Genomic DNA, 27,334 nt, shown 5'->3' with positions numbered 1-27,334 from the left:
TGAATTAAGTCAATATAAAACTTGTTAATTTAACATGGTAAATGAAATTTGAACGCTGGAAGTCGCATTCAAATTTATTTTGCATGTGGAATAATAGAATTATTGTTTTAGTGTTAGTCTTCAAGCTCATATTCTCCCTGCAATAAAGAAAAATCCAATAATCTTAAAGAAACTCGAGCAAGCGAAATGTGACGCTTATATTATTCCAAGTGAATACGTTATTCCACTTTGCGGAATGCAATTATGAAGGCGGCAAAACCTAGAAGAGATGTTAGGAGGGCATGTGATATTAAGCCCTCGAAGGGCATTGCGATTGGTATCTGAGGTGTATTCCACGTCTCATTATAAAGTGTTTGAGAATTATCTTAATTCCTGGAAAATATGGTTTCTTTCCCTGCTTGATTGATGTTTTACATTTTATTTTCTTTCCAGAAGAATGTTCCCATTAAATGTTGATTGCCTGTGGATGGAACTGATTTGATATTAGGTTTTCGCTGAAATACCCTCCCTCTGTTAAAATTCCGTGAATTATCTTAAATAATATTCACTCGGTGAAATTGATGGGCTACAGCTCAACAGAAGAGATATTCTGAGGTTTTTTTTGCTTAGAATTGCGTTCCTATAGACCCCGTTAAAAAGTGTTTCACTTCTTAATAGTGCAAAGCCAGTTGACATACAGGTTTTTTTGCATGAGTCTCCTATAGGTTTCTGCCACGGAAGTACCTTAATTATTCCTTGCAAGGAAATTGTTTCTAGAGAAGTTCTGTCTTGAATGTTCCAATCCAGACCCACTCTATTATTAAAGCAGACTGGAATGGCAGTGATCGAAGCACAGCCCTGTGCCCGATTTCAAATTTCCTGCGTGCAGCAATCAGTAAACTCATATTCTGTTATTACATCTGAGGACTGAGTTGTAACTCAACCGAATTCATGCATCTATTCGTTACCCTTACTGAAAATTTTAAACTTTCCGTGTGCGGTCCGACTGAAGTGGTGTTCTGCTGTTTCGTTTTCGATTTGATATAGGCATTAATGAATTCTGTGTGCAGATGTTACCATTTGCAAAGGTTTTATTTGTACCCTATTTTTCTGCAACGATTAATGCTGTCCCATTATCAATTCTCTCTTAATATCGACATCGTCCCTCACTTATTGACAAACTTTGTCATGGACATTTGACGCGAGAAAAGAAGTTGGAAAAAATAAATAAAATTAGGGAATGAGTTTATCTTCCTTTTTACCAGACGTTCAATTAGTTTTTACTGCGTTAAAATAATTTTCTTACTTTTATTTTTACATCGCCACTGAAGTCCTCTCCAGCAGGAAAAAAAGTGTTCATGTGTGGAATGACAGGATTTGATGTAGAGTATAAAGTGTATTTTTTATGAATTAGTAGAAACCATTCTTTGATGTGCCAAATCAGATAGATTTCTTTTCTCGAACATATGTATTACTCTTAAATCAATTTTATGGTTGTATCATGACAGACGTGCGTAGTAATTATGTGTTGGTATTACTTTAACGAGAATTCAGTTCGAGCATGTCAGGAGTAGCTTTAATTTTTAAGAATTTTAGGTTAAGCGTCATCACATCGCATCATTAGAGCGGAAGCAATTGCATGATTTACAAAAGAGTGGTTTCTTCGCCATAATTTCTCGTCCCCTCCTCGCCATCGCCTCACTGCTTGTGGGCCAAGTGCTTCGGTTGACAGCGTTGACACCTGATGGAGGCAGCTTTTAAAGAAGCCGCTCCTTGGCCTCATAGCTTGGCGGAAATATAGTTTTATCACAGTGGGTAGTCTTGAAGATGAATATCCGGCGTAGATTTTTTTCACAGTCATCTATATGGGCGTGCCCATTTTTCTTATGGGCACGCCCATGTCGTCTCTTCTAGGCCACATGCCTATGTATGCTTCCCTCCAAAAGTAATCGTTATTAACGCACACCTAGATCATTTTAATTATCGTTTAAAACATGACCGTAAATTATTGCGACACCTTCCTTTTTGATTTTCATAGTTGACATTAGTTCCATTTAAATTTTCTTTCAACTTGAATTACTTTACATTTGGACCCACGATGTACCTCATGCTACTGCTATTGATTATTGATCACCTTTGTCGAATTCAAAGGTGGAAGCTAGCATTGTAATTTGAAAGGGGAAAATTGTTTGAAATTAATTATCATTTTAGAAACATTGAACTTAATGAAAGAGACTTTACGGCACCAAGTACGTAGCGTTCAAAAATTTACTGAAGTCTATAGTTGAAGGCATACTTCCACGTGTATTGGATAAGGTGATCCAGCCTCCCAATATTGATTTGTTCGCTTAAACGTCCCAATCAAACTTCATGTTCGAATAATTAGGAGTTTCGATTACAACTGAATACCGACCGCTTGAATATTCGGATAAAAAATACGCCTTTATAGATTTCCTGGGTAGAATTTAGTACGAGAGACGTTTGAGATATAACCAACTACTCATTTTAGGTCATTGTCGACCCCTAAAAAATTTATCTGCATTACTTGAAATCGTAAGAAATCTAGACTTATAATTCTGAAATAAATCGGTAATGGATTTTTGATTATGAAGGTTGTACAAGACTATTATATTAGGGTCACTGGTCTAAATTCACAGCGCACTGTGAAAGAGGATGTATCGATCTTCCCCCCAATAAAATCTCTGTTATATCTTTTTTCCGAATGGAACTACTGGCTGAAGAAAGTAGTACGTTTGCTGAGGGATTATCGGTCGATGAGTGATCATTTTTATAATTAATTTCTAGGGGAAATTTTTACCCGAATAACAAATCTCGGGATGAGCATCTATCATTTATTTTTATCATGATAAATGTTTTGTCTTATAACACCAAAATTGATGAAAAATTGTAAACAAGAGCACGATGCCAAAGTTGGTTTTTTAATATCTTGCTTTATGTCAGCTCGCGTTTACATTCTTTTTATTTTCTTGGTGAATATTTTTTCCCTTGTTTGCATCCATTTTCAAATCCGTTCAATATTTATGTCTTCCAAAATTGGTCTCGAGGTAAACTTTGCAGTTAATGATGGTCCGATTCAATCTGAGATGAAAGGTTTATTTCTGCGATGAATTTGAATGCTGGTGGGTAATCGACTCATGCGATGTGCAGCATTTTATGTGCAGTTTTTTGTGCCTTAAGACAGATGGTAGAACTCTTTGTCCTTTTATGCGAGTGATTCATAAAGATGTCCAGTTAATTATTGCATGTGTGTATGTTTCTCGTTATTAATTTTTTTATTTTCTTTCCAGGTGCGGGAGAATCCGGGAAAAGCACAATCGTAAAACAAATGAAGTAAGTACCGTAGATTAATTTTTGTATAGACTTAATTATTGCAAATGTTGTTGTTGCTTAATTTATATTGCTGGAAATTGTAATTAAAATTTAAATAACAAACAGTTCGTAGTAAGTAAACTAATGGAAGAAAATCTGTAAATTACTCGTTCCAAATGTTTAAATAGCCAAATTTCGTGCGAGGTCATTTTTCGAAATATCAGGGGTTTGAATCATACTATGGATTCTAAATATCTGTAGTTAGACAGTCGGCAATTGAACACGTTTTTCTTTAATCACATGAGCATTGGTCTCTCCCAGTTCAAATAAATATTTGTTTCCCCTACAATAATTATGGTACGTACTACATCAAGTTGTCATTTTTGTATGATGCAATTCGCAGTGAAATCCAAACCTATCTTTCTAGTTAAAAGGAAATGTGTAAAATTGTGTTTATTCTTCCGCCGTGACGTATGTGTGGGACTACAACTCAGTATTTGTAATTTTGGTCGACGCATTGCCCAGATCTGGAGATTTTTTCCATTACCTTGATTCAATCTCGAAAAATCAGTGAAAAAATATGCCATATGGCGGGATTGCGGGGTATTACAATAAACCAATATAATTTATGACTTTTAATATTTTAAGTATTCATTGATCCCCACATGAGGGCGGGAGAAGCTGTAGAATAGGGACATTTTTAGAATTGTAAATTCATGGAAACACTAGTAAATTCATTGAAAATTACAATGCATTCATACGAAATATACCACTCGCTCTTTTTTGTGAATTTAATTTTATGCCTATATCCTTTTCATGTATTCTCCCCACGAAACAACTATTGACATTTGATCCTGACAATCATGGTTCCACTATTGATTGATTCATTGATTTAATAATTCGATACCTGTTATGATGAAAACCTTGCGGAAAATAAAAATTCAGTATGTTCTGTGGCTACTGCAGGGTTTTTTTCCATTCTGATTCGATATGATTTCATTCAAAAGTACAAGTGTTGTATTATTGGAATATTTGGTATTATTCCCTTATTGCCTCATTTTCGATACACATGGTATCATATCGTTTCAAGTGTTCGTTTCTCAAATTTATATTTTCATTTCATGGGTTTTCTCCTCTTCGGCGTGGTTCATCTTGTGATTCGCATCCGAACATTCTTTGCGTAATCATTCTCGCGTGGAACATTTTAGCCGTTTGAAGAGAGAAGAAATAATTGGATCATTGGATTTTACTTACACTATCCTTTAACTATCATAGAGGAAAATGTCATTGTGAAAAACGCTCCGTCAATACAAACAATAATTAATTTATTGATATTAACATGATGGCAAATAAATTCCGGTATTCTTTTTAAGAGCAGTGAGCGTTTTAATAACTTATATTTCGTGTGTTAACTGAAATTATAAAGAAATGACTTATTTTTTACAAAAGAGGTGTCTATTCATGGTGGTTGTTATTTTTTCTGTATCGTAGTTTGCCAAGTTAATACAGTATTGCTACGGCAGGTTTATCTTGGCAGAATGGAAGTGGTGCATGTTTAATTCTATTCTGTGGGTAAATGAAGTCCGTGAAAACCAGCCCTCGAACATCATCCAATCGAACCGGAGAGGTTTTAGCTACACATGCTACTAATCTCTCTTCTTCGTAACCGTAGTCCGATTCATGCAACAACCATTATCTTTACCTCTTCGCTACGTATACACCTGTACACACAAATATCTTCATATTTAATATTTCTGGGTCTCAATCTGGATCAAAGGTAGCGTAAGCTCCACTACCAACCTCATTGGTATTACAGTTGCATCAAGAGAAGATAACGCTATATTTTTAGATTTAGCTTCCGGTTGATCCCGCGCGAATCGATCCGCCGGTCATCAAGCTTCGTTGGGTCCTGGAGGGTACGCCCCAGTCCGCATCGGTCGGCATTTGTTGCTGACATGTTTATCTGAAGCCATTCAGGAAGAGAGCGAGAGGAGCGTACGGGAGCGGTTGGGGTTCGGGGTGGTCGCGGTACTGGTAATCGGTGGGGAAAGTGGGCCGGGCTAAGGGGCGAGGGAGGCCCGGGGGAGGGAGCGTGAGAAGAAAAGCTGGAGTGTGTGTACGTGTGCTGCTTATGGGAAGAGGTCCCGAGTCCTCGTATCCGAGGCTCGGATGATAATTGGCGATTGCCTCGCCATTCCATGCTCGAGGTATCTTGGGAGGGAGGGGTTGCAGAGTGGTACGGTCGCAAAGAAGCCGAAGAACGGCACCTGTTGTCGTTCACCGAAAAGGAAGGCGAGGTTAAATAAAGACCGGCACTTGTAATTGAGAAGTTTCGTCCGAGTGAAAGAAGAAGGCAGAGCGGGTTTGAAAAGATGGGGGAAGCTCGAGAGTAGTGCGACGTTCTAGATCGAGCGAGGGAAGGAGAGGGCGTGGTTGTTTGAGGGATGGGTCGCAGGGAGACAGGGGAGGAGTGGTGTTGGTGAACAATGAAAGCCTGGGTGTGGGAGGGGAGGGTTCGGGAGGAGGGTGATACGGAAAGGCAGGGTACGGGAGGGGTGGGGAAGGAAGTTGGAAATGGGGTGTAAGTGGCGCGTGGAGTCGGGTGTTGCTATATAAAGCAGGCGTTCTTTGAGAGGCGGGGTTGAGAATTATGTGGTGATGGAGGAACTACTCGTAGGAAATTATGTGTTTATTTGGGTGCGATTTAGGGAGAGAAATGGAGAGAGGAAGGAAGAGTGGGATCGAAATACGTAATAATGGATTTTCACACGATAGTCTTCAAGTCATCAAAGCTGGTGTGTTGCGAGGACTGTCTTGCCATATTTTGTCATTTTCTGAATGCAGTGGCCTCTTATCTTCGCTGATCATTGACTGCCGGGCTTCAATACGCTTTTGTTAATTTCTATGTTTAGAACTACATCACTTAGTATGGAAATTGAATTTCTAGTTTCATGAAGGCTCAAATTTTCATTCCTAATGCGACCTGTCATCCGTATAAATAAGGGACTATTTATTTTAAATATTCAATCTCGAAAATGAAGGAGCGCCCTCATGTGAATTCCTTATTTCTATCTCGAAGTTAGGCAATGCATTTATGAGGTCTTTGAGCATTATGAGTCTATCAAATTAGTCGACATCAATTAATAAGTAAGAATTAGAAATAAGATTCCTTCCTTTAGATGAAATGGGATTCTTGGCGAATATTTAATGAAGAGATATAAAAATTAGGTACATGTTCAAGAGAAGAATATCCCTTAAATGAGAAGCAGTAGAATGAAATTATCAGTATCATAAACATGCACAATTCCAATATCAGTTTTGGGCGCCACAGAAAACGTCGCAGATAGGAACGAGCCCAGTAACTCCATTGTCTAGGATTTCTTCATGAGCTGTTGATTTAACAGCATTGTTTTGTGCATAACCACTAAACATATTTGTGCAGTCCTAGTATATAAACTGTAGATGCGAGCTAAGGATATCATAATTATTAATGCAGATATCATCCGAGAATATATCGGTAGCCAGTTTCATACAATTGCATACTCTTCTGGCAAATGGTAACTAATTGAAATTATTTGGGAAATTATAACGTTGACATTCTCATAAATTACAAGGTTGATGTTTTCGTGTGGTTAACTCATTTTCTAAAGCATTTGTATTCCTAAAGGAGCATTTTTTTCTACCCTGTGTGTATGAAATAAATGCATTTGAGGAGTGCATAATTGTTTCCGCAATTATTTCTTAATAATAGGGCTCAGGAACATCCACTAGGTAAGAAAACCCCTAATAAATATTTAAACAGTGCCATTTGTTTCACTGAGTTGACGCATCTGCCGAAGGACATCCAACATCGCCCTATTCCTCCTCCTCTCCTTTTCTTCTCCTCGCACGTTCTTTCCTCCTCCTCCAAAACTCCATGCATGTGAGAGAATGGCCAGAGGGGGGGAGGGGGGGGGGAGAGTGAGGGTTCTGGCAATCGTGGTCGCTCTTTCCCGTTAGTGCGCGCAACAAGTGTCCCTCCCTCACACCCCCGCCGAACCCCTCGCCCGCATTCCCCCGCCCACCCGCTGTTGGAACCGCGCCTCCAGAGGGAGAAAGAGAGAGAGGCTCACTAGCTCTCACTCCAGGGCTTCTTACCTCGGCGGAGTGCGCTGCCGAATGCACTGAAGCTCAGGCAGTGGGCGATAAGCTGTCAAGTGGCTGTGTTTCTCGCCTTGTTAAGCACCGCATCCTTACAAATATCTTTCCGAGATCAAAAAAGTTGGGGCGGGTAGCGGCGTATTTTATAAATGAGGAGGGGAAGTCCTACCTGTACGACACGAACAATTCACTGGTGTCGCTAAACATCGTTAGAGTAGGGTTAGCGTCACGAGGATGATTCCGAGCGGGAGTGAATTCGTTCCACGTGTAAATACGTTCTTACTTTTGTATTGATGTGGTAGTGATATCCTAAAGGAAATGCTTTCAATTTACGTTATAGTTTTCGGAAATTGGTACTAAAATTCATGCAATTCAATCGCAGTCTTATTAGAAATATGCAATGCAATTTTTGCGTTGTGATCAATGTCTCCAAATTTTCGGATTTATATCCACAGAATGTATTTAGTAATAGTATTGCTTCTTGAAGACTGCTCGTGTTCTTTTGTTTATTACTGATTCATTTTTGGTCCATTACTAGTGGATATGAATGACAAAAAATTATTTGACCAACTTTCAATGATTTGTTTAAAGTTACGGTAAAGGCAGTATCTTGATTTAATTTAGTGGTTAATAAAAACCTATCAATGATATACTTTTCGATATTAAGTATCTTGCTTTTGTTATTTTTTTGTCAAAAGAATTTGAGTATTTGTCTAAAAACACCCCATGATATATATATATATATATATATATATATATATATATATATATATATATATATATATATATATTTATATATATCACATTATTAAACTTAATTTTCACTCTACATTGTGGTTTACAGCATAACTTCGGTGTACTTATAAGTTGTGACCTGATTGTGGCCTATGCAGTGCTATTACACTCCCATAGCATCACTCTCCTAATGATATTTTGAGAGTGATGGTGGGTGTCAACAAAATGTTGTGGTTTTAACTACATTTTCTTCCATCCTCTCCCAAACACATGTAGAATCGAAATAATTATCTTCTCCTCACGATCTGATTCCACGCTGCCAACCACACTTTCTTGTGAATAAATATTGTGGAGATAAAGTTTTCCATTATTAAAGGGTTTTTATGTCGGTTTATATTTATTATCCTTCAAAAATGTCTGTTTGGCCACCGTAATTATCGATTAAAGAATATAAATTCCTTAATTTTTAATGTTTTTAACAAGGTTCAATTAAATTATACTTTGAAATCTCTTTGCTATATCTGGAATACTCTCTCTTTTATCTCTCCCCTATTTCATCCGCTGCCTATTCAATTCCCTTTTTATTTCAGTAATGAATATGACACCGGTATAGCATCGTTTTGAGATGCCTTGAAAAATTTGTTTGAATGAAAATTTTTTATTGAAATCAAATCTGTATATGTCCGAAATATTTTAGTTAAGTATTTTCTTGATATGGTTTGACTGTTGATTAATAGAATTTGACCCCCCGTTGACCTGATGAAAGGAACTGCATGGAATTGCGATTGTTTTCGACTTAAGTTGCACGAAAATCTGATAAGTATTTGTTCACATTTGTTTTAAGGGTTTTGTGTTCGTCACTTTCTCCCTTTACTAATGTGGCATGTTCTGGCTTCCAGGATCATCCACGAGAGCGGTTTCACGTCGGAAGACTTCAAGCAATATCGGCCGGTTGTTTACAGCAACACGATACAGTCACTCGTGGCTATCCTTCGTGCCATGCCAAACCTCGGCATCGCTTTTGGGAACAATGAGAGAGAGGTGAGTGCTTGATTCTAAATGTTGGCCCGTCCTGTAGGGAACTTTGGAAAACGCATCGCTGGAGTGTTGAATTTCCTTTGAAATTAAACGAAACGGTGTTTCAAAATAACATAACAACGAAATGTAATAGGGGTTCGTGGGAGTCATTTTAATAGTCACTCTCAATGAACTAGTAGATGACTGGAGTAGATTTTGTTGGCGTAATTATCATTGAACACAATATTTTTTAACGGTTACTAGTTAAAATATCAACTTGCTAATCATTACAATTAGCGGAATTTATTGCTAAAATATTGATAAACCTAGATCAATTGGTATTTGCATCAGTAATTATTTAATTACAATCCATTAAAATTTATCGGAACTCGGTTTCCAAATATAGATAACCCTGAAAAAATAAATTCCGAATCTCATTCAACTCAGAATGGATGTACCTTGTATTGCGTGGTTATATATTACAATTAAGTAGGTTGTTGTTGATAAGAGACGTAGAAATAATGGTTCATAGACAAAATCATTAAACAATAATTGCATTGAGCTGTCATGGAGTAAAGTATTCACTTTGCATGGCTTATACATGTTCTATATATCAATGAAAAACCAACAGATTACCGGATGGTATTCTGGTAAGGAATAAACAAATAATTTCAATTACTCGATGTTCATATTTACAGGATAGAATAAATGAAAGAAAAAAATCTATGCACATCATATAAATCGACTTTGTAATAGATTTAATGCATTAAATATTTCAGGTTTAATATGCTTTCCCATATTTATCCTGACCACTCCAATTCTTCTTGTTGGAGTATGACTTTCTAACATTTAGAGAAATATTTCCAAAAACCGGCCAAATTAAAAACTCCCAGCATTCTTGTGAGGAAACATAAAGATGCAGCTTTAAAATACGTGAGATAAATACATAGCTCTCTCTTAAATTGGCAGCAATAATTTTAGTCCTCCCAAGTCTTCGGCATAAGTCTTATTTCCACCAAGTGATAGTGTCTGTCTACAGAGACGGATCAGACGGAAGACACAGAGCAGTGGCCACCACGGACGTGGTGAGAATTAGAGTGAGTTGTTATTCGACTTTCAGTAATTGACGAACAAATAATTGATATTAACGACGTACCATTTATATACGGTCCTTTCCTAGGCAAAACACCGTAAGTATTTCCGGTTCGAAAGTAACTTTCTGGACTCTTATACGAATGATGCATCCTCCTATTTAAACCGTCCTGGTATAATACCGTATGAGGGGTCCTGTAAATCAATTTATTTTTCTCTCTAACCAAAACCAAAAAGTCGCCATTTGGGATTCTGACCTAGTTCAGTCTCAGAAGATTTTGAACGAATCAATTTGATTTCACCTTTTGCAAAAATCCTATTCATTCTGAATTTACCCTGCCTAAAAATTTAATTTTTGCATGCTTGTCCCCCCTCGTGATGTATACTACCGATGAATTTTCATTTTTGTGATCCGCATTAATTTCCAAATTGTGACCAAAGGCATATGCAAAACCATGAAATTGCAAGTTCGGTTAGAATTAATTTTTGCGGGTAGTGTAACTCCAACATTCGATGAAGCAATTATTTCGAAGCCTAATTTACTTCTCTATCATCTCTTGAATCGATCATTGCATTATATTTCCCGCAATCCGCAAATACAGTCATTCCACCTACTTAGGTGAGGCCTCTTAGGTCCCTCGCTTCCCATCGTTTTGGAATGTCATTCAAGACATTTCCTCAACGGTGTGGGCATGGCTTGTCATGCAGTGGATTTAACCATGCAATGGTTGCCAACCTGTCGTTGGTTAAGATATGACTTTTCGCGTGAAGGCGTTATCTGTGCAATGGTTGCCAACCTAATCCGAAAACCGCAATCGTGTCACATCCACTGTTGCGAGGAAGTGGTGGATAGATGGGGAGATATTGGGAGGGTAGGCTTTTTAACATTCAAAATTCGTATTCCCCTTCTAATTAATATACTCCGTTTTGGGGAAATAACGTTTTCAGTTGTATCACTTGGTACTCTTACTTCTCCGAGTCTGTTTCGACCTCAGTTGTCGAAGGAACGGCGCGACGTCAGAACTCCCTGACCACAGTGTAAGGGAAGTGAAGATTACCATTTCCTTTCACATGAATTGTTTCCACATTGTTTCGGCGTATTTTATCTACACATTTTTATTTTATCAGAACCGTTGTCTGAATCAGAGTTAGTACATGTCGCTTACCATCTTATCCATTGTGCATCAGCTAATGGCAAAGTACCATCATAAACACAATACTAATTGGTATTTTTCGGTTACTATACGTATCCGGAAATTTATAGTTGCCAAATTATTAATAATAGAAAATGTTTGTTAATTTTAACGCGTTCACACAGTGTATATCCTTTAATGTTCCTCTGTGAGTATTTTGAGCATAGATATATCCCATACATCCCAATGAAGTATTATTAACCTGCAATAAAGCCCATCACTACTTTTGCCTAAGGCCGATGGAGAATTGCTTTAATACGCTTGACCCCGTTAACAGCTTCTTTTGATAAATTTGTATTCCTTTGTTTTGTGAGGATCATTCATTCGGTTTTTGTTAAGTACTTCACTGCGGCCACTAACGTGACCTCAATTTTCAATGAGCGGCACGAGCGATATCTTTAATTTTTTTTCTTTATTCATTTTATTGTTGGGTAACCTTTTGATGAAGATAAATTTTTTGGTGTCACTCATCAAAGGATAGCGTTTTATTTTTCTAAATGGCTATTGCGCTAGTTTACCGGAAACTCATATGTTTATATATTTTTTGCATTCACCCGAAGCTTATTCTTCAATATCAACCCCATGCCGCTAAATAGTTTCAAATTTGAGAACTTTTGTCGAAACTTGGCATTCTTCACATATTTGAGAGTGATAGTGGGAATTTCTGAAAGCAGCGATATTTCTTCGGCATATTTAAAAATTGTCCTTCAGCCATCTACTTTGATTGCTGTCCCTATGCAATTTCTTTTATCAGTACGTGTTCGCTTTTTTCCATATCTAACATTACAATATACGGCGATGGGGTTGTTCGAAAAGTTAACTAAACCGTTAATAATTGTTATTAGGTATTAAAATTATACTTTAATTTTGCAGTAAAACATATTTGCCAATAGTTGTAAGTGTGAGTATTCCAAGTGAAGCATGAAATTACCAAGAGCTTCATGGGCTCTTGTGGAGAAAAAATACCGTTTCTCATTGGTGGTAAAATATTTGGAACGTATCTCCCAGATTAACTTATATTTTTAACCATGCCTTAGTTTCTAATCATTTTTTCTCCTGCAACCGTTATCGTTTATGCTAAAAAAAGTCCATAGAAAGTCATCTAAACCTATCCCGCTAAAATTATAATCTTGTTTATGGATATAAAGTTTTTCCGCGTCATTTTTACCTTATTCCTCTGCTCCTAGTACATAGCATGTGTTCTTACATGAGCTAATCTTATAAGCCTGTGGGCTATTCGAGCGAGATGTCTGCCCATTAGATCACCAAATGTTGCTACTTAAGCTTGCTTACCGTATTATTTAACCTTTACAATAACACTTGCTGAAATTGGGAATCGGTGAGATACGCGTAATACTGTCGATGGCCTTGCTGGACCCACGAAAAAGGAAGTCTCCCGTGCACATGAGAGCGTCGGTTTGAGCTATAGACCTGCTGTGCAATGCATGCCTGCCTGTCTGAGAATTTCTGCTGCAGATTCTGTGATGATAAAAATGCTCAAATGCCTTGGGAACATGCATATGAATGTTTGTACATTCTGCAGGAAAATTTCAGTTAGTCGTCTCCCTCAGCAACTGCTACTATCAGACTGTAGAACAGTTTGGGAACAATTATGGGGCCAATCTTCTATCTTTAAACTAAATTAGTCGTGGAATTTTCTGTTTAGGATCACCTGTAACAGGATGGAAATCATTGCGTAAGTACAAGGGAGTAATTTCATTCGCGAAATATTTTTTATATAAATCTTGTATATCTAAAACAGATAAAACGCTGAGTAGTATATATTAGAATGAAAATTTGGGCGGTATCAATATGCGCTTGTTCAATAAAAACATGTCATGTATAATATTCTGTGGTTTTAAGGATAAGCTAACCTAAAGGATTGTACCATTAGCTCTGTCACTACCATTATTGCTATACTACTATGCTTGAAAATCAAAGAATTAAGTAACGTATTGCCCTGAATTTTTAATTATTTTAAACCTGAAATTTTTGTGTAACCTTCCCTTTTTATGTAAAATAATGTAGATAATCAATGCAATGAATGATCATCTATAAATGCATTTGTGTGGAATTGAACTGTTGATGAAGAAATTTGAAGGATTTCTAAGTGAAACAATGAAATGTAAGAACACCTCATTTTCTCTTTCCCATTAGCGTATAAAATACATATTTTCTAAATGGCTTACCCGTGTTCTTATATTTTAAAATAATTGCGATTCTGAAATGTATTAGATATTAGGTCAGTGAAGAACTTCTCATGTATGCTTGAGGTTTTAAAACTATCGTGCTTATTTGCGGAATCCAACTACACGTTTTATACTGAATTATGGAAGTAATATTTCTCAGAAATTGTCCCCAAAAGTGATGTTCCAATTGAATCGGGTGAATATGATCATAACATTCTCTATGCTCAGAAGCATAGGAGGGCTGACATTTTAGCAAATATTTAGCAATACAAACGGTACGATTCCGTTACGACGTACGCAGAGGCTAATTATGTATGGGAAAGATCTCATAAACACAAAGAAGTCTTTGTGAATGAAAAAGTATCATGGAGTGGTTCAAAATATCTGTCCGAGATGGAGCGTATCCCAAAATTTATTTAATATGATTAAGTGAAGTGAGTGTATTTGTTTTTGTCAGCTTTCCGCTTTGCTGCTAGAAGTATGGCATAAAAGAAAGAAATACAATAAATCAAAAGGAGAAAAGACATTAATTTCGCACACGAAAGGTTTTGTGCAAGACCATGGTACTCAAAAGTCTAATGGATTGATAAAAACGTCACTAACGCTTTTAGGCCTTTGTTATGGCTCATTAGCTAAATCAAGAGTCAACGCAGTATTGCAATCAAAGCAAAGATTTAGAATGGTTGGATTTGCTCGTGAAATGTAGTATATTCTTGTTACTCCACTTAATAGATTTACCCCAAGCTATTCTCTCCAAATTTCACCCTGTATTGCTCAAGAGTAAATTCATGAAAATGCATATCTTGGCCCAATACGTAGGCTTAACCTTCTAAACTTGGAGGGAATTCATTGTACATCGATTTGAAAATAAATGAGGCGTTTAAAAATTTTAGTTGTTTTAGAATTGCTAGCTTCGCTGTCGCATACGGATTTTTTTATGAAGCTCGGTAAAAAAGATTTTGTCGCTATAACTTGGATGGATTCGATTGAAAGACATGTTTCCCATTTAATAATTAATGAGGATTTTGCTTATAATTGTTTTATTTCCATTTTAGATTTCCTTGTTCATTACACCCGTTAGAAAATTCACAAAAACGCACAAAAATTTCACATATGACGTATGTATCAACCCGCGTTTTTTGGGCAAAACATGCATTTTAGCATACTATTTACCTAAATTCGGTCAATTTAATTACTTCTGTTAGTTAATTCGCCTTGAAATTTGTGTTTATTGTGTTGTTGAGGTGATTACGGTCATTAACGAGGTTGCTTAACATTTTGAAGATCGGCATTTTTGTTTAAGTCTCACTCTTCTACATACACTACTTAAAAACCGAAATATCATCACATTTTCCATTGCACTTTTGATTTAAATATGTGGCTGAAGTGTTTAATGATGCCTAGTGATTTTAAGGATGATGTACTCCATCCACACTAATTAGAGAATCTCAACATTTTCAGAAAGAAAATAATTTGATTTCGGGCCAAGAGAATATTTTTCATTACGCCAAAAGAAATTGCGTTTGAAGGGAACTGCCCGATTGTGGCTAGTCGTACCAGCCTTCCAGAAATGTTTTTTTTTCATCTCGTATATTTGACGGAACGGGGCCGGAGGAAAGAAGAATCCTCACATCGATCAGTCATACGTTTTGTGCCTCTCTCGTTTTCTTTTCTCTCTCCCACGACCTCAGCGAACGGAAGCCTCGATAATATCCGGGACTTGTCCACTAAATTCCACGGGCCCGAATTCCCGAAGAATCCGGTGCCTGGCATACATCCGCCCCAATCTCCAGCTTGCTGTGCGAGGTGGGGATATTAATTGTGAACATTTTGAAAAGACACCCGGCCTGGGAATGTATCGACGAATAACCTCCGTCAGCTAGATTTCGCACGCATTTTATGTATAAATATTCTATTCTCTTGGCATTGTCGTTCTGTCACTGTCACGAAGTTTTATTTTGTTGACATGTTTCACCTGACGAAGTGGGGCTTTCACTTGCTTCGAGCGCACCAACTTGTGGTCTTAAAGAGGCCACATTTATTTTAAATTTCACTATCCCCACATGATGGACCGTAAATCAGCGGAAATACATTAAAAAAATAAATTATGGAAAAAAATCAGTGGAAATAGAGTTTCAGAAAAACTTTGTCTTGCATGAATCAGAAAGAACGCTTAGTGGCAGGTGTATAGGGAACTTCAAACCTTATCACTAAAGCTTTTTTGTATGTATAATAACAATATGTGAACTATGGCTACATGTGGTAATGCCATGGCTCGTGTAAGGCACATCGGTTTGTTGTTGTCATTCTAAAGTGTCGGTGGAGATACTCTCCCGTGGAAAAGTTATTTTTAAGATTTATTGTCTTTTTGATTCTATTCTTATTATTTAAAGCGCGCACTGTTCTACTGCCCACTTGTTGTAATAGTGCTGTATAGTGTGTAAGAAAATAATTTTTCGAAAATGAAAGTTAGCTAGTAATGAAAGTGGCCAGTTGTATATTCGCAAATACTAATACACACGATGTGTGCGGAGAGGATTCTAAGAATTGTATCGGTGTTCAGTCTGTGTCCATCCAAAATCTACTGTAAACGGTAGACTACCTAAAAATAATAACGCGTATGTACGAGTATGTACCGTTCAAGAAGCGATGGGTCCCGGTTTTATAAATGAAAACCTTTGTTCAATCTTAGTTACCCATTAATTTCCGAAAACATGGGCATGTCCTCCATTTTCAACTTCGTCCACCCCGCCTAGTGAACAAAGTGACTTCGTAATAAATCTGACGGGTGTACTTTCTTTCTTGAGTTTTTTTGGAGTGCAATAGATGGTCTTCTCTGTGCATTGAAGAAGGAATTTGGCACTTGATACTTATATTTATGAAGAAATTCAAAACTTTCTCGATCGCTCAAAATTTGCGTCGGCCTTCTGACGAACCAAAGTTGTCTTGGTCAGGGTTGAGAAGCGCCCAATAATCAAGTTCCGGATGAGTTAGTGATGGCATATATCGTGTGAATGAGTTAAGGGAATGGAGTCGTTGCACGTGGGATTAGGTATATGGGTTTTGCTCATACATCACGCTATGTTCTCCCTCTTTTTGACTCTACAACAACAGTCGATACATAAAATGGGACCAATGATTAGTTTCTATTTAAATGCGACATTTTGGGAGGATGGCCGTTTAATTAATGGTCACTTGATACAAAAATGTCAACATGTCGCCCAACGCAGCTCCCTTATGAGGTAGCTCTTCGCTAATAACAGGTTAAACTTTGGTACTTAGAACGCCGAAAGGGGTTTTCGGGTATCCGCCACGCTCTCTCCCTTATTGTTGGTGTTCGATCTGCATTTAATAGCACGCTTCATGTTGACGGCGATGAGGCCTGGCCGTGTACCAGCACCCAACCACTGCCTTCCCCAAGAGTTCTCAAGAGTTGAGTGCCCGGACATCCCGGTAGAGATTTTGGCTTGTTACCGCTCAGAACCCGTTCCTATCGTGCAGTCCATCACGCGGCGAGGATCGTGGGGGAGCTTATCACGCCATCTGCCACACCTTTAAGTAGACCAAGCAAACAAGTAAATACTCGTGCTCCGTGATAAGGAGGCTGGTCAGTGAGCCCTTTCCCGAAACCCCCCCTTCATTCCCTCGCTCCACCTAACAGTACGTACACGACGTGAAATGTTTGCCTCGTTCATGCTACGAGACAAGGAATTGCCGAACGCTTCCCTCCGCCCCCTACCCCTCCCCAGTCCTCCTCTTAACCATTTCTGCGTAATCTCTAAACTCTCCCCGTTTCGCGTCACCCCCCACCCTCCTTGTTACGTGCCAAACGGGTTGCGAACGTCACAGAAAGAGCAAAAAGGGAGATGGAAAGAGCGTGAGAGGGAGGGAGGGAATTAGTGAGAGAAGAATTGGATAGGAAGGGGAGGCGAGAGAGAGAGAGGGGGGAGGAAAAAGTGGAGGTGGGGGACGAGAGGGGAGGGGCCCCGGTTGAGTGGAGCGAAACAGAGGAATAGCCGTGGGCGGGTGGTGGGTGTACGCCCTACCTACACTGTGGAGAGCGGAGCGGGTGCTAGAGATAGCGAGAGCGTTTGAAAATAGAAACCCCCTCGAATCCTCCCCCCCCCCAACTCCTGTCATTTTTCTCTCCTCCGTCGAGCGAAATGTTGGTTTTTTTCACAAATTTTATGCGGAAGGTCTGAGAAGGAGTGAGAGACGGCTCCTGTGTCAGAGATCAATAGCGGACAACCGGATAAAGCGGAACTCCAAGCTTGAGCGCTTGCTCGTGCTGAACATCCGCACCTAGTATGTTGAATGCTCCCCCGCCCTCATCACGAGGGTGTGTGGCATCCAGGTGCTGAAGCCGAGGGAGATTGGCCCCGGCCATACGCAGTTTCCTATATCCGCCTCCTGCTACGACCCCAACTTTTTAATTTTAACTTTTGGTTAATATATTCAACCGTTTCATTTTATTTTGTCTCATGAAATTATTTATTAAATGTAGCATTAAGAAGACAAATTCCTTTCAGAAAGAATTGATCAATCGGAAGTAGGATTTAGGGTCTATTTAACTTTTTGTTGATTTTTAGAATTACAGCTAAAGCTTCAAATCGCTCCTCTTACGGCACCCTAATCCCAAGGGATGAACATGAACCGAACGTATTTCGTAAGTAACAAAGTAAAAGGTCAAGAGTCAGTCTATCCATGCACAGCTTATGTGATGGATGTGTAAGCCACCAAAACGCCGCATGTTATGATGCAGATGTAAATTTTTTGCTATTCTTATGCAGCCAAGTTTTTATGATAGATATCTATCTGTGAAAACATACCTTGGAAATAAAATGAACTCTCATTCCGCAATCCATACGTACAGCTCAATGAAATAATCATTGAAGACGAGGGAAAGATTACTTTGAAGGTAAGAGTAATTTCATTCATTCAGTTATATTAATCAAATGGCGTAGTGCTCACTTTTTCGTAGCAGTCTCCATCATTGACTTGCTTTCCGTATTGCATCAAACGTGGCTAAATTGGTCAAAAGGAAAAAGCTTCTTTGACGCTGAACGACTATCAAGATACGATTTAAACGAGACGCGTAACGTATCCATATGAATCACGAGGTTATACAAGTTAGAAAAAATTTATATTCTGACAGTCGTCTTGCTTATTTCTAACTCCAAGAATCCAGATGTTTCCTTCTTCCATTACGGCAGAGCCACCCGTAGTTCAAGGGACGCATTGAACGTTGGCATATTCTTTGTATGGCTCCATCGGGAATTTTTCCCCGATACACGATTGAAAACTCGTTTACCCATAAATACCATAAAATTTTAATGGCTCGGAAACAGAAATGCGCAAAACAGGGCCGTCCCTAAGTGGGTGCTGGGCTCGGGGCGATCAGTGTATGCGGAGACCCCTTAACAACCTTGAATTAGCAGCAATTTACATTTTGATGATTAACATTGGGGACGTCTGTCCGATTCTTCGTACCTTTGAGGCGGTCCAGTAGCGAAACATTGGTTATGTAACTCAGTTTGCCGTTCGTGCTAGATATGAATGCTCCGAACGGCTGGTCGGTCGAATTTAAATTGAGACATTAATGGATAGCCATGTTCCCGGCGAAATAAATGTCGATTTCGCATTTTTTCTTATCTCCCAACTGTTATTTAAATTCTGTGCCTTCAGTAGAAGCAAATAAGTCATGTAAGAGCTAGTAGGCACTATTTCGGGAAATCGTCACAAGAGCATCACTGTCAGCGGCTTAAAAATTAGCAATAATTATGTGTATATGTTTCCGTTTGCTAGGATCTGATGGATATTTGTCTGGAGAAAACCCAATCACTAGTCCCATCGTAAGCGTACATACGTATGTGTGCTTCGAAGGTAAATATGTGCATTGACGCACCGTACAGCTTTTTATGTACTCAATGTGTCGTCATCGTCAAGTGAACGTAATTTAATTCACCGTTTCCACCCTCTCTTCATTTGACATTAATTTCATAATCAAAGTCATTAAAACTGACTGTCTTCTACGCTGGATCAACGCTATAAGTGTACTACCTGCATGCCCCCCGAGCCTGTCTCTCTTGACCAGGTGCGAGGATAGTTAAGTTACCTTCTTGTGCTTCGTTTATTCATCCATGTATTCAGTATCGTTTTCATTTTATTAACGAAACCTGGAGAATTTTCTAATTTAACTCGCGTGCCTACACGGGACTTTGAATAACTCTGGCATACACCCATAATCAAAGGTGTGATTGAAGTCCTTCACCTGTCGTGAACCCACACCTTGCAAACCTTTGGCCAATTAAATGGAATCCATGTAAGATCGAAAACCATCCCCAAGCACATATGGTAAGACATTGATTGTCCTTGTTTTTGCCAGCTAGGATACGTAGCTCAAAATTTGGATATCATAAACTTCTCAAATGAAATCAGTCTCTGTGTAGTCCTTCGCAGAAAAAGACTGATTTCACTAGCCTCGCTGTATGCGGATGTTTTCTCCAAATGTCACTTTGAGTAAGCAAGTCATTGATTTTCTGTCAGATCAAAAACAAATCTTGTTTTATCTTTAGTGCAGTTTATCATTTATTCTTTCATTTATAATCATGAACGTTAACCTCATGAAATACCTTTTCGTGCCCACTTCACTTCAGCATGCTATATATCCGTGAATAACTCGGCAAATGTAAATTATTAAATACCTATATATTTCTATATATATATATATATATATATATATATATATATTATGACGCAATCGTGCTTCTGTTTAAACCATTGATAATACTCAGCAAAAAATCTTTAAGGCGGGTCAACCCCCTCGGGTGGCGCAGCCCCATGGGAAGTAGCTGGCATCCCCCGCTCTCGATTCCCCTTTTTTTTAAAAAAAATAACGATTCGATCGTTGGCTAACTCTGTAATTACTTTGACGGAACTCATCAAAAATACCTCAGCCACCTAATAAAAAGGACATACGCGGAGAACAACTTAGTCGCCGTTAGTAAAAATGTTCTGTGTGCAGTTTATTCTTACAGTATATATTCCACCACGATAGTTACATCTGCTCTGGCATTAGTGAAGATTTCGGCGCTCAATCTTTCCCAAATGAACAGTAGCCTTTGTAGTTTGAACTTCCTAACTCCACTACCAAAAAAACGATTAATGCTAAAAACGACATGGGAGCTCGGTTCAAATGGAAACGGCATGAAAGAAAAATTACTCCAGTGAAATAAGAGCATTCAGTTGGAATGTCTAGCTCTTTACTTTTTGGTTTCTCTAGATTATTAGTCTGGGTGTCAATTGTAAGGCGGGGCGGACGAGCGGCGTAAGCACCGTATCCATACCCGAGGTCTGATTCATTGAAAATCTGCCAAGATTCGGTCTCGCCATTTATTATGAGGTACTGAGTTAAATTTATGGCTTCAATATTCACATAATAGTGGCCGGTTATATATTGGACATAAGGAAGCTTTATTGTATCTTGACTAGGATCTATGTGTGTGGTTAAAAAAGCTTAGTTATATAATTCCTGAAAGTAAACGTCTTTGATTCAGCACACGTTTACGTGGTGGCTCATTTGACAATTCATAAGCGAGAAAGAGAATAATGGAGAGTAGTAGCAGGTGATGTGATACAATTCCCGCCTTCATAAGTGAATGGTTCTCCGTTTATTCAAATCTGTGATTTCTTACAATTTGAATGCTCCACCAATTTTACGTTGTTGGCAGTGAGATTCGCCAAAGCTCTGGTACTGATCCAAGTCTGAATATGTATGGAAGTAAATGGTATACGATTTGGAATCATTATTGAGTTTCATATTAATTATCCAGTACTTTCTTATCATTTATATTTCTCTACTACCGGAATTAATAGCATTTACGGTCTTGTATAGGGACGTATTTTTACTATGCATTGCACACGATTGGTCATTGTCGCGTTATTTTGAAACTCGTATTAGCATTTATTATCTGTTAATATATATATATATATATATATATATATATATATATATATATATATATATATATATATATATATATATGCGTTGGTGAAAAACAATTAAAAATTCAATTAGAATCAATGAGAAGCAGAAGTTAACTTATTTCAAATGTTCAATTACGAGGATTAGAAAATGTAGAGCATTCGATAAGGTAGTCCGACGAACTTAGAACAAAAAGTGGGCAGAGGAAATGTAGTTAAGTAAGAAAGTTTCGGGGATCGAGATGGTGCGGTGGCTATCGTGCTGACTTCCCACCCTGAGGGCCCGAGTTCAAATCCCGCGGTGTTGAATTTTTTTTGTCAGTGGTATCTCGATCCCTACTTGAGATGCTTTGTGGAGGGCATTTAGAGTGAGTACGCAGTCCGTCGGATGGGACGTTAGGCTGCGGCCCTTTTGGCGCCTTTCGTAAAGAGTAGGCTAATGCCGACGCCGGGTTTCTCTCCACCCTTAATCCTTTCCTGTCCATCCCTAATGGCGCAAATAACCTCAGCTGTCGGTCGCCTCCCCTAAATATTACTACTCAGAAAGTTTCTTCCTTGTTTATTTCTTCCTTCACTCATTTTTGGATATTTTCAATGGGATTAACACTGCCTTAATACTAGTGAAAGGTTTTCTTAGTTACACTAATGTCCTCTCACTCACTTCCCGGGATTGAAATGGTAGCCTGTTATTGAAGCCTTAGCAGCTGTTTGAATGCACTGGCTATTTTCACCATTTAAAATGGATGAGTAAATAGATTAAGGCAAGTATAAAAGGATGTCCGTAATGGAGGAAGAAAATAAACAAGAGAGTCTAGTCTTCACGAATTGTCCTGATGGAGGGCAGTTTTTTGCTCCATCCGAGAGATAGCTCTAAAGGCTATGAAAGCGGCGGCCGTTTGAGCAGCGAAACACACCTGATTTGATACAGAAAGTATCGAATAAAAGATAAAAGAAACCTTCGGCTTTGCGAGCGCTATGCCTGGTCCAAAAGCACATAATTCCCGCCGTTTTCAAAACCAGTAGATGGTCCATGAATTGAGTTGGTGAACATGAATGGGATGCTAGGATTTATTAACCAATTCATCAATTGTTAAGGATAGATGATTTAAGTATCCCTATATCCATTCTATTTCCCCTTCTTAGAGTAGAACATCTTCGGAATGGCGTTGTATTATTTTGTCTGGTTTCCCAAGCTCGTTGAATTCGGCGAATGAACTTAAAGACCTTGGCGTTCTTTGTGAAAATACAGGTACACACTGATTCCCACCGTTTTCGTCGTCTCAATGCCTCCACTGAAACTTACGGATTCTCTTCCTTCGTTGCATTCCTTCGAGGAAATTCCTTTTTTCTTCCTGCCCTGGTCGCCCTTATCCCCTACGTTCAACACAGAATGTTACGCAGGTAACCGTTAGGTATCTCAGGTTCTCAACTCCGAACAGGTTCGCCGCGTAACTGGTGGCCTCAGGAGAGTGGCCTGCCCTCCGTTCCGGAAGCCAGCCATTTTTACCTCAAGGATAACGCGTTTTAGTGCGCTCTGCCATTATTCATGTTTTATTTCGGTTGTGACAGGCCCTCAATCAATTTCTCACCTCAGACGTTGAAATTTTTACGTTCGTTGTCCATTGACATGTAGTCGCCGTAAAAACGAAATCAGCTGTCTGAATCTTATTAGGTTCTTTCTCAGCGTGATAATCCTTGAGACATTATCTGAATTTCTCATGTTTCTCTTCGAATTTTTACGTTGTTCGCGCATATTATTTGCTGATTATGTTTATGTTATTAAAAGCTTTGGATTAGGTTGTCCCACTTCCTAGCCCGTGGATGAGCATTTTTATGTCGAGATACTTATTGTCTTCCCACATTCAAGGGATTTTAATCCGTAGAAAAAATGTATATCTCCTTATGAATAAATGGAAATTATGTTTATCCAGTAGCTCAGGTTACACGTCTCTGTTTGATGGTACTAATAATTCCAGTTCGCCTTACTTCGTACAGACTCAAACTTATGAAACTCTATGTGATATGAACGCAGTTTGAATAAATGACCATCCAAAGTGGCCGCGAGAGATTGATTTTCTCTCTCTCTCTTTCTCGCCTTAGCGAATGCAATCAAGAAAGGGAGGACGTGAGAGGAGGTAATTTACGTTTCTGTTTGCTTGTCATATTGCTCAAAAGTAATTCGTTAACAAGTGTTTTAAGGCATTTTATGATGCATTTTTCTTTTTTTCTTTATCTATTTATCATTCTCTTTTTTATGATTTTATTTTAGTACTACAGAAAAATAAACGCTGGTGGCTATTATTCTGTGACCTATTCACATCGTTTGAAAATACTATTTTTGCTATATCTTCCAATTTCTAAATACATCCTTTTACAACCTTGCGTACAACAGCTCTTCGACGTTTTGTTCTTTCATTTCAAATATTCATGTGATATCGTCCATAATTCCTCGACAGGCTAGTACGGGATGCCGTGTAATTCATTTTTCTTACTTTTCACGAGGTAATTTTGAGAATCTACGATCCTGGGAAACGTGAATATACATATGTTTTAGAGAAATTTTGCCCCGACAGTGCAAGTATAGAGTTTAATTTTAGGTTCGATTTTCACATGCCTGATGTCACTTTTCCGCAATAACCATCATTTGGATTCAGCTTTAAAACTCAAGTTTACATTTTCGAGCAGAGCGCTTGGTCATTAAAACCGATTTATTGTGCGTCAAGGATACATTAAAAATTGATCTTTGGGAGTAAAGATTCACTAGCCATGTTTCCTGTTGTGAAAGTCCGTTCACAAGATACATAATTATTGATAATGTATTGGTTGTATACAGTTTTTTCTCTCAAATTTTGAAACTAATTGCCCATATTCTTTCTAGTTTAAAATTTCCTCAGCTGTACTACATTATTCGAAAATCGATTTTTGTTGCTCACAATTTACTAAGATCCAAATTCGCGTTATACGCGCGCAGCACCATACCGACATAAATCTAAATCATTTTGTTGATCTGAACGCTTTCCATCAAAACTTCCGGATGAAGGATTAGAACTTTTAGAGCAGATGTATTTGTCGCTTCAGGGCAGTAGAATTATGTTTAATGAAGCATCTCGTAATATTGAGGTCCGTTGCAAACCCATCGAAGCTATCGAAACGCTCTTACTTACTGTGAATACAGTTACGTAGCAATATATAATAAATTGTTTGTTTATCATTTTTTTAAAAGCTTAATTCAACTCATTTTTTTCGTTAAGTAAGTCATATCTCTATGGGAATCTGCTATCTGCTCCACAGCACCAAAACATTCTCATTTACGTAGCCATTTCCGACAATTTTTAATTTATCACATAGCCGTCAAAGTAGTTTCGAAAAAAAAATCACGATAGCTTTTAAGCACAGTATTACAAAAGGACAAGTCCTCCCCGTCTCATTGTCAGTCTTGGAAGCCCCGGCAAACAAATCTCGTCGCTGAACGTGAGAGGAAATTTTAAGTTGTGTGGGTGGCTGCCGTAATCCAGGTAAATACATTGACTATTTATATATATATATATATATATATATATATATATATATATATATATATATATATATATATATATCCATAAACACCGTAATCAACCCGAAGGTCGGTTTGGTAGGTGATGATAGAGTTCACCCATTACTAAGCCCGTCGGCGTGTGAAATTCACACATCAGGGTATGGGGGCCAGTTCCTTTCCCTGTGCCGGTTATGGTTTCCGAAGAAGATCTGGTACCCGAAAAATCACATAGCCTGGGTAGAGCTGCAGGTGCCCAAAGACTTGGCCGGGAATCGAACCCGGAACCATCCGGTGGGTAATCCAACGCTCCGCCCTACCCCCTGGACTACCGCGAACCCCATATATATATATATATATATATATATATATATATATATATATACGCATACGCATACTTGCAGGCTTAGCAATGGCATAAAAACACCAAAAAGCACATTGAAAATTGTTTTTAATAATTCCGTTCCACAACCACCTTTTTCAGCAGAATTATGAATACCTTTCGTTAAAAAACGTTGTGTCACGGAAATATTTTTTTAAATAATTTCTTTTTTTGTGTTTTAGACCATCGTCACGTCCGAGACAAAGCGTATATACTGTATGCACGTGTGTGAACGTTTTTCGGCAGAAAAACATACACAAACGCAAAACACTTCCAGTTCCTTCCTCCTACTAAATGCTCAGCCGAAAGAAAGCTCTTGCCTGCAGCAGATCCTTCTCCCCTCCTCCTCCTCGCCCCAGCCAGGTGAAGTCGCTGCTACTCGTGCAACCACCGCCGCCCGTCATGCTGCCGCCTCCCACCCTCCTACTCTCTCCCCATCCACCCGCCCGCCCCGGCATCCCCGCCCGACCAACCGGCACACCCTCTTCCTCCCTCGCCCACCATCCTTTCTCCTTCCGCCTTCCCCTCTCCCCGCAACCTACCCCCTGACACTGCCATTCCGCTGGGTCAATATTGCTCAGACAGGCGGGCACCATCGCTCGCACGCACACCCTCTTTCCCATCCCCCACCTTCGCTCCCGGAGCACCCGTCCCCACCCCAACCACCTCACTCCATTTCCCCATCTCGAAAAATCTTCTATCACCTTTCACCTCTCTTTCTCTTTCAACCTCCCACCCTTGTCCTTCCGATGGGGATTGGCGGCTGGCCGTAGAGGGGTAAAGGGTGGACACTGGGAAGAGGAAATGGCTTGGAGGAGCAGGGGGCCGGAGGCGGGTATAGCGTGAGAGCCATGTGTGGTGTTGTATTTACATACTTCAGGGTCGTAACTCCCATGACAGTCTCTTCGGCTGCGCGACGCATTAGTTTTTTATTCCAAAAAAAAACGGTGTCTGGATGCCAGACTGGTTGTGTGTCTAGTTGCCAGGGTTTCCTATCTTAGGAATTCGAATTGATTCCCTAAGATGACGAATATTTCGGCTATTCTAATCCGTTACTGGGCACCGTGTGTAGAGTTCTCCAAATGTACAATCCTTGGAGCTAGCTGGATGTTGAATTGTGTTCCCCTCGGTGACTTTCGTGCACTCTAACACTATCGTCGAGTTCCTCTCTATCCCTGTAGTTTTCCCTGTCATAAAGCCAGCATGCCTTATATCGTTATTGCGTTGTACGCGACCATGTTTTTTTATCCGAAATAGGGATCGCCAAGAGGCTAAATATTCGCGTATTTTACAACATCAGGAACCGCGCCAAACAGCTGACCTGAGTAGCACCCAAACACTACGAGATTTATTCAAATCCTGATGAAAATGAATCACGTAAAAAATACTCTTCCTATTTTAAAAATTTCTTGCTTTAATGCCGAATAATTTTTTCGTTTGGAATAATTTCTTGGGTTATTTTCAATTGACATCCAAGGGGTATTTTTCAGCTGTTCACGGAGCGTTTTTCCTAATTATGTCTATTAATAATCAAGTCATTTTCTTAAGCAAATATGTCCGTCGGCTCACGTAAAAGCCCGAAAGTGCTCTTCCAAAAAAATTAGACCGTGGGTAAACACCCCTTCACCTTTCGTTGACGACGAAGCTGTCTCTCGTGACCGAGTGCGGTTTTGCTTTTAATAATCATGAATGCCTCCCTTTATTTTTCCTCCCTCTACACCCTTTTTCATGCCCTCACCCCAGGCACACCAGGTGCTCCCTC

The 27,334-nt window shown here is 38.9% G+C and overlaps 1 protein-coding gene across 1 annotated transcript in view; it reads left to right on the top strand.

Annotated features, from left to right (window-relative positions):
* Nucleotides 1-27,334, top strand: part of Galphao (G protein alpha o subunit) — a 239,364-nt gene that overhangs the window by 67,295 nt on the left and 144,735 nt on the right. Inside the window, exons 2-3 of the mRNA XM_071588259.1 lie at nt 3,288-3,330; nt 9,084-9,225. Of these exons, the coding sequence (XP_071444360.1) occupies nt 3,288-3,330; nt 9,084-9,225 (185 nt within the window). The remainder of the gene's footprint in view (nt 1-3,287; nt 3,331-9,083; nt 9,226-27,334) is intronic.

Source organism: Hetaerina americana, unplaced genomic scaffold, assembly GCF_022747635.1.
Source record: "Hetaerina americana unplaced genomic scaffold, ioHetAmer1.1.p SCAF_3, whole genome shotgun sequence".
Taxonomy (NCBI): domain Eukaryota; kingdom Metazoa; phylum Arthropoda; class Insecta; order Odonata; family Calopterygidae; genus Hetaerina; species Hetaerina americana.
Note: the sequence above shows the minus strand (reverse complement) of the source record. Positions and strands in the feature narration are given on the sequence as shown.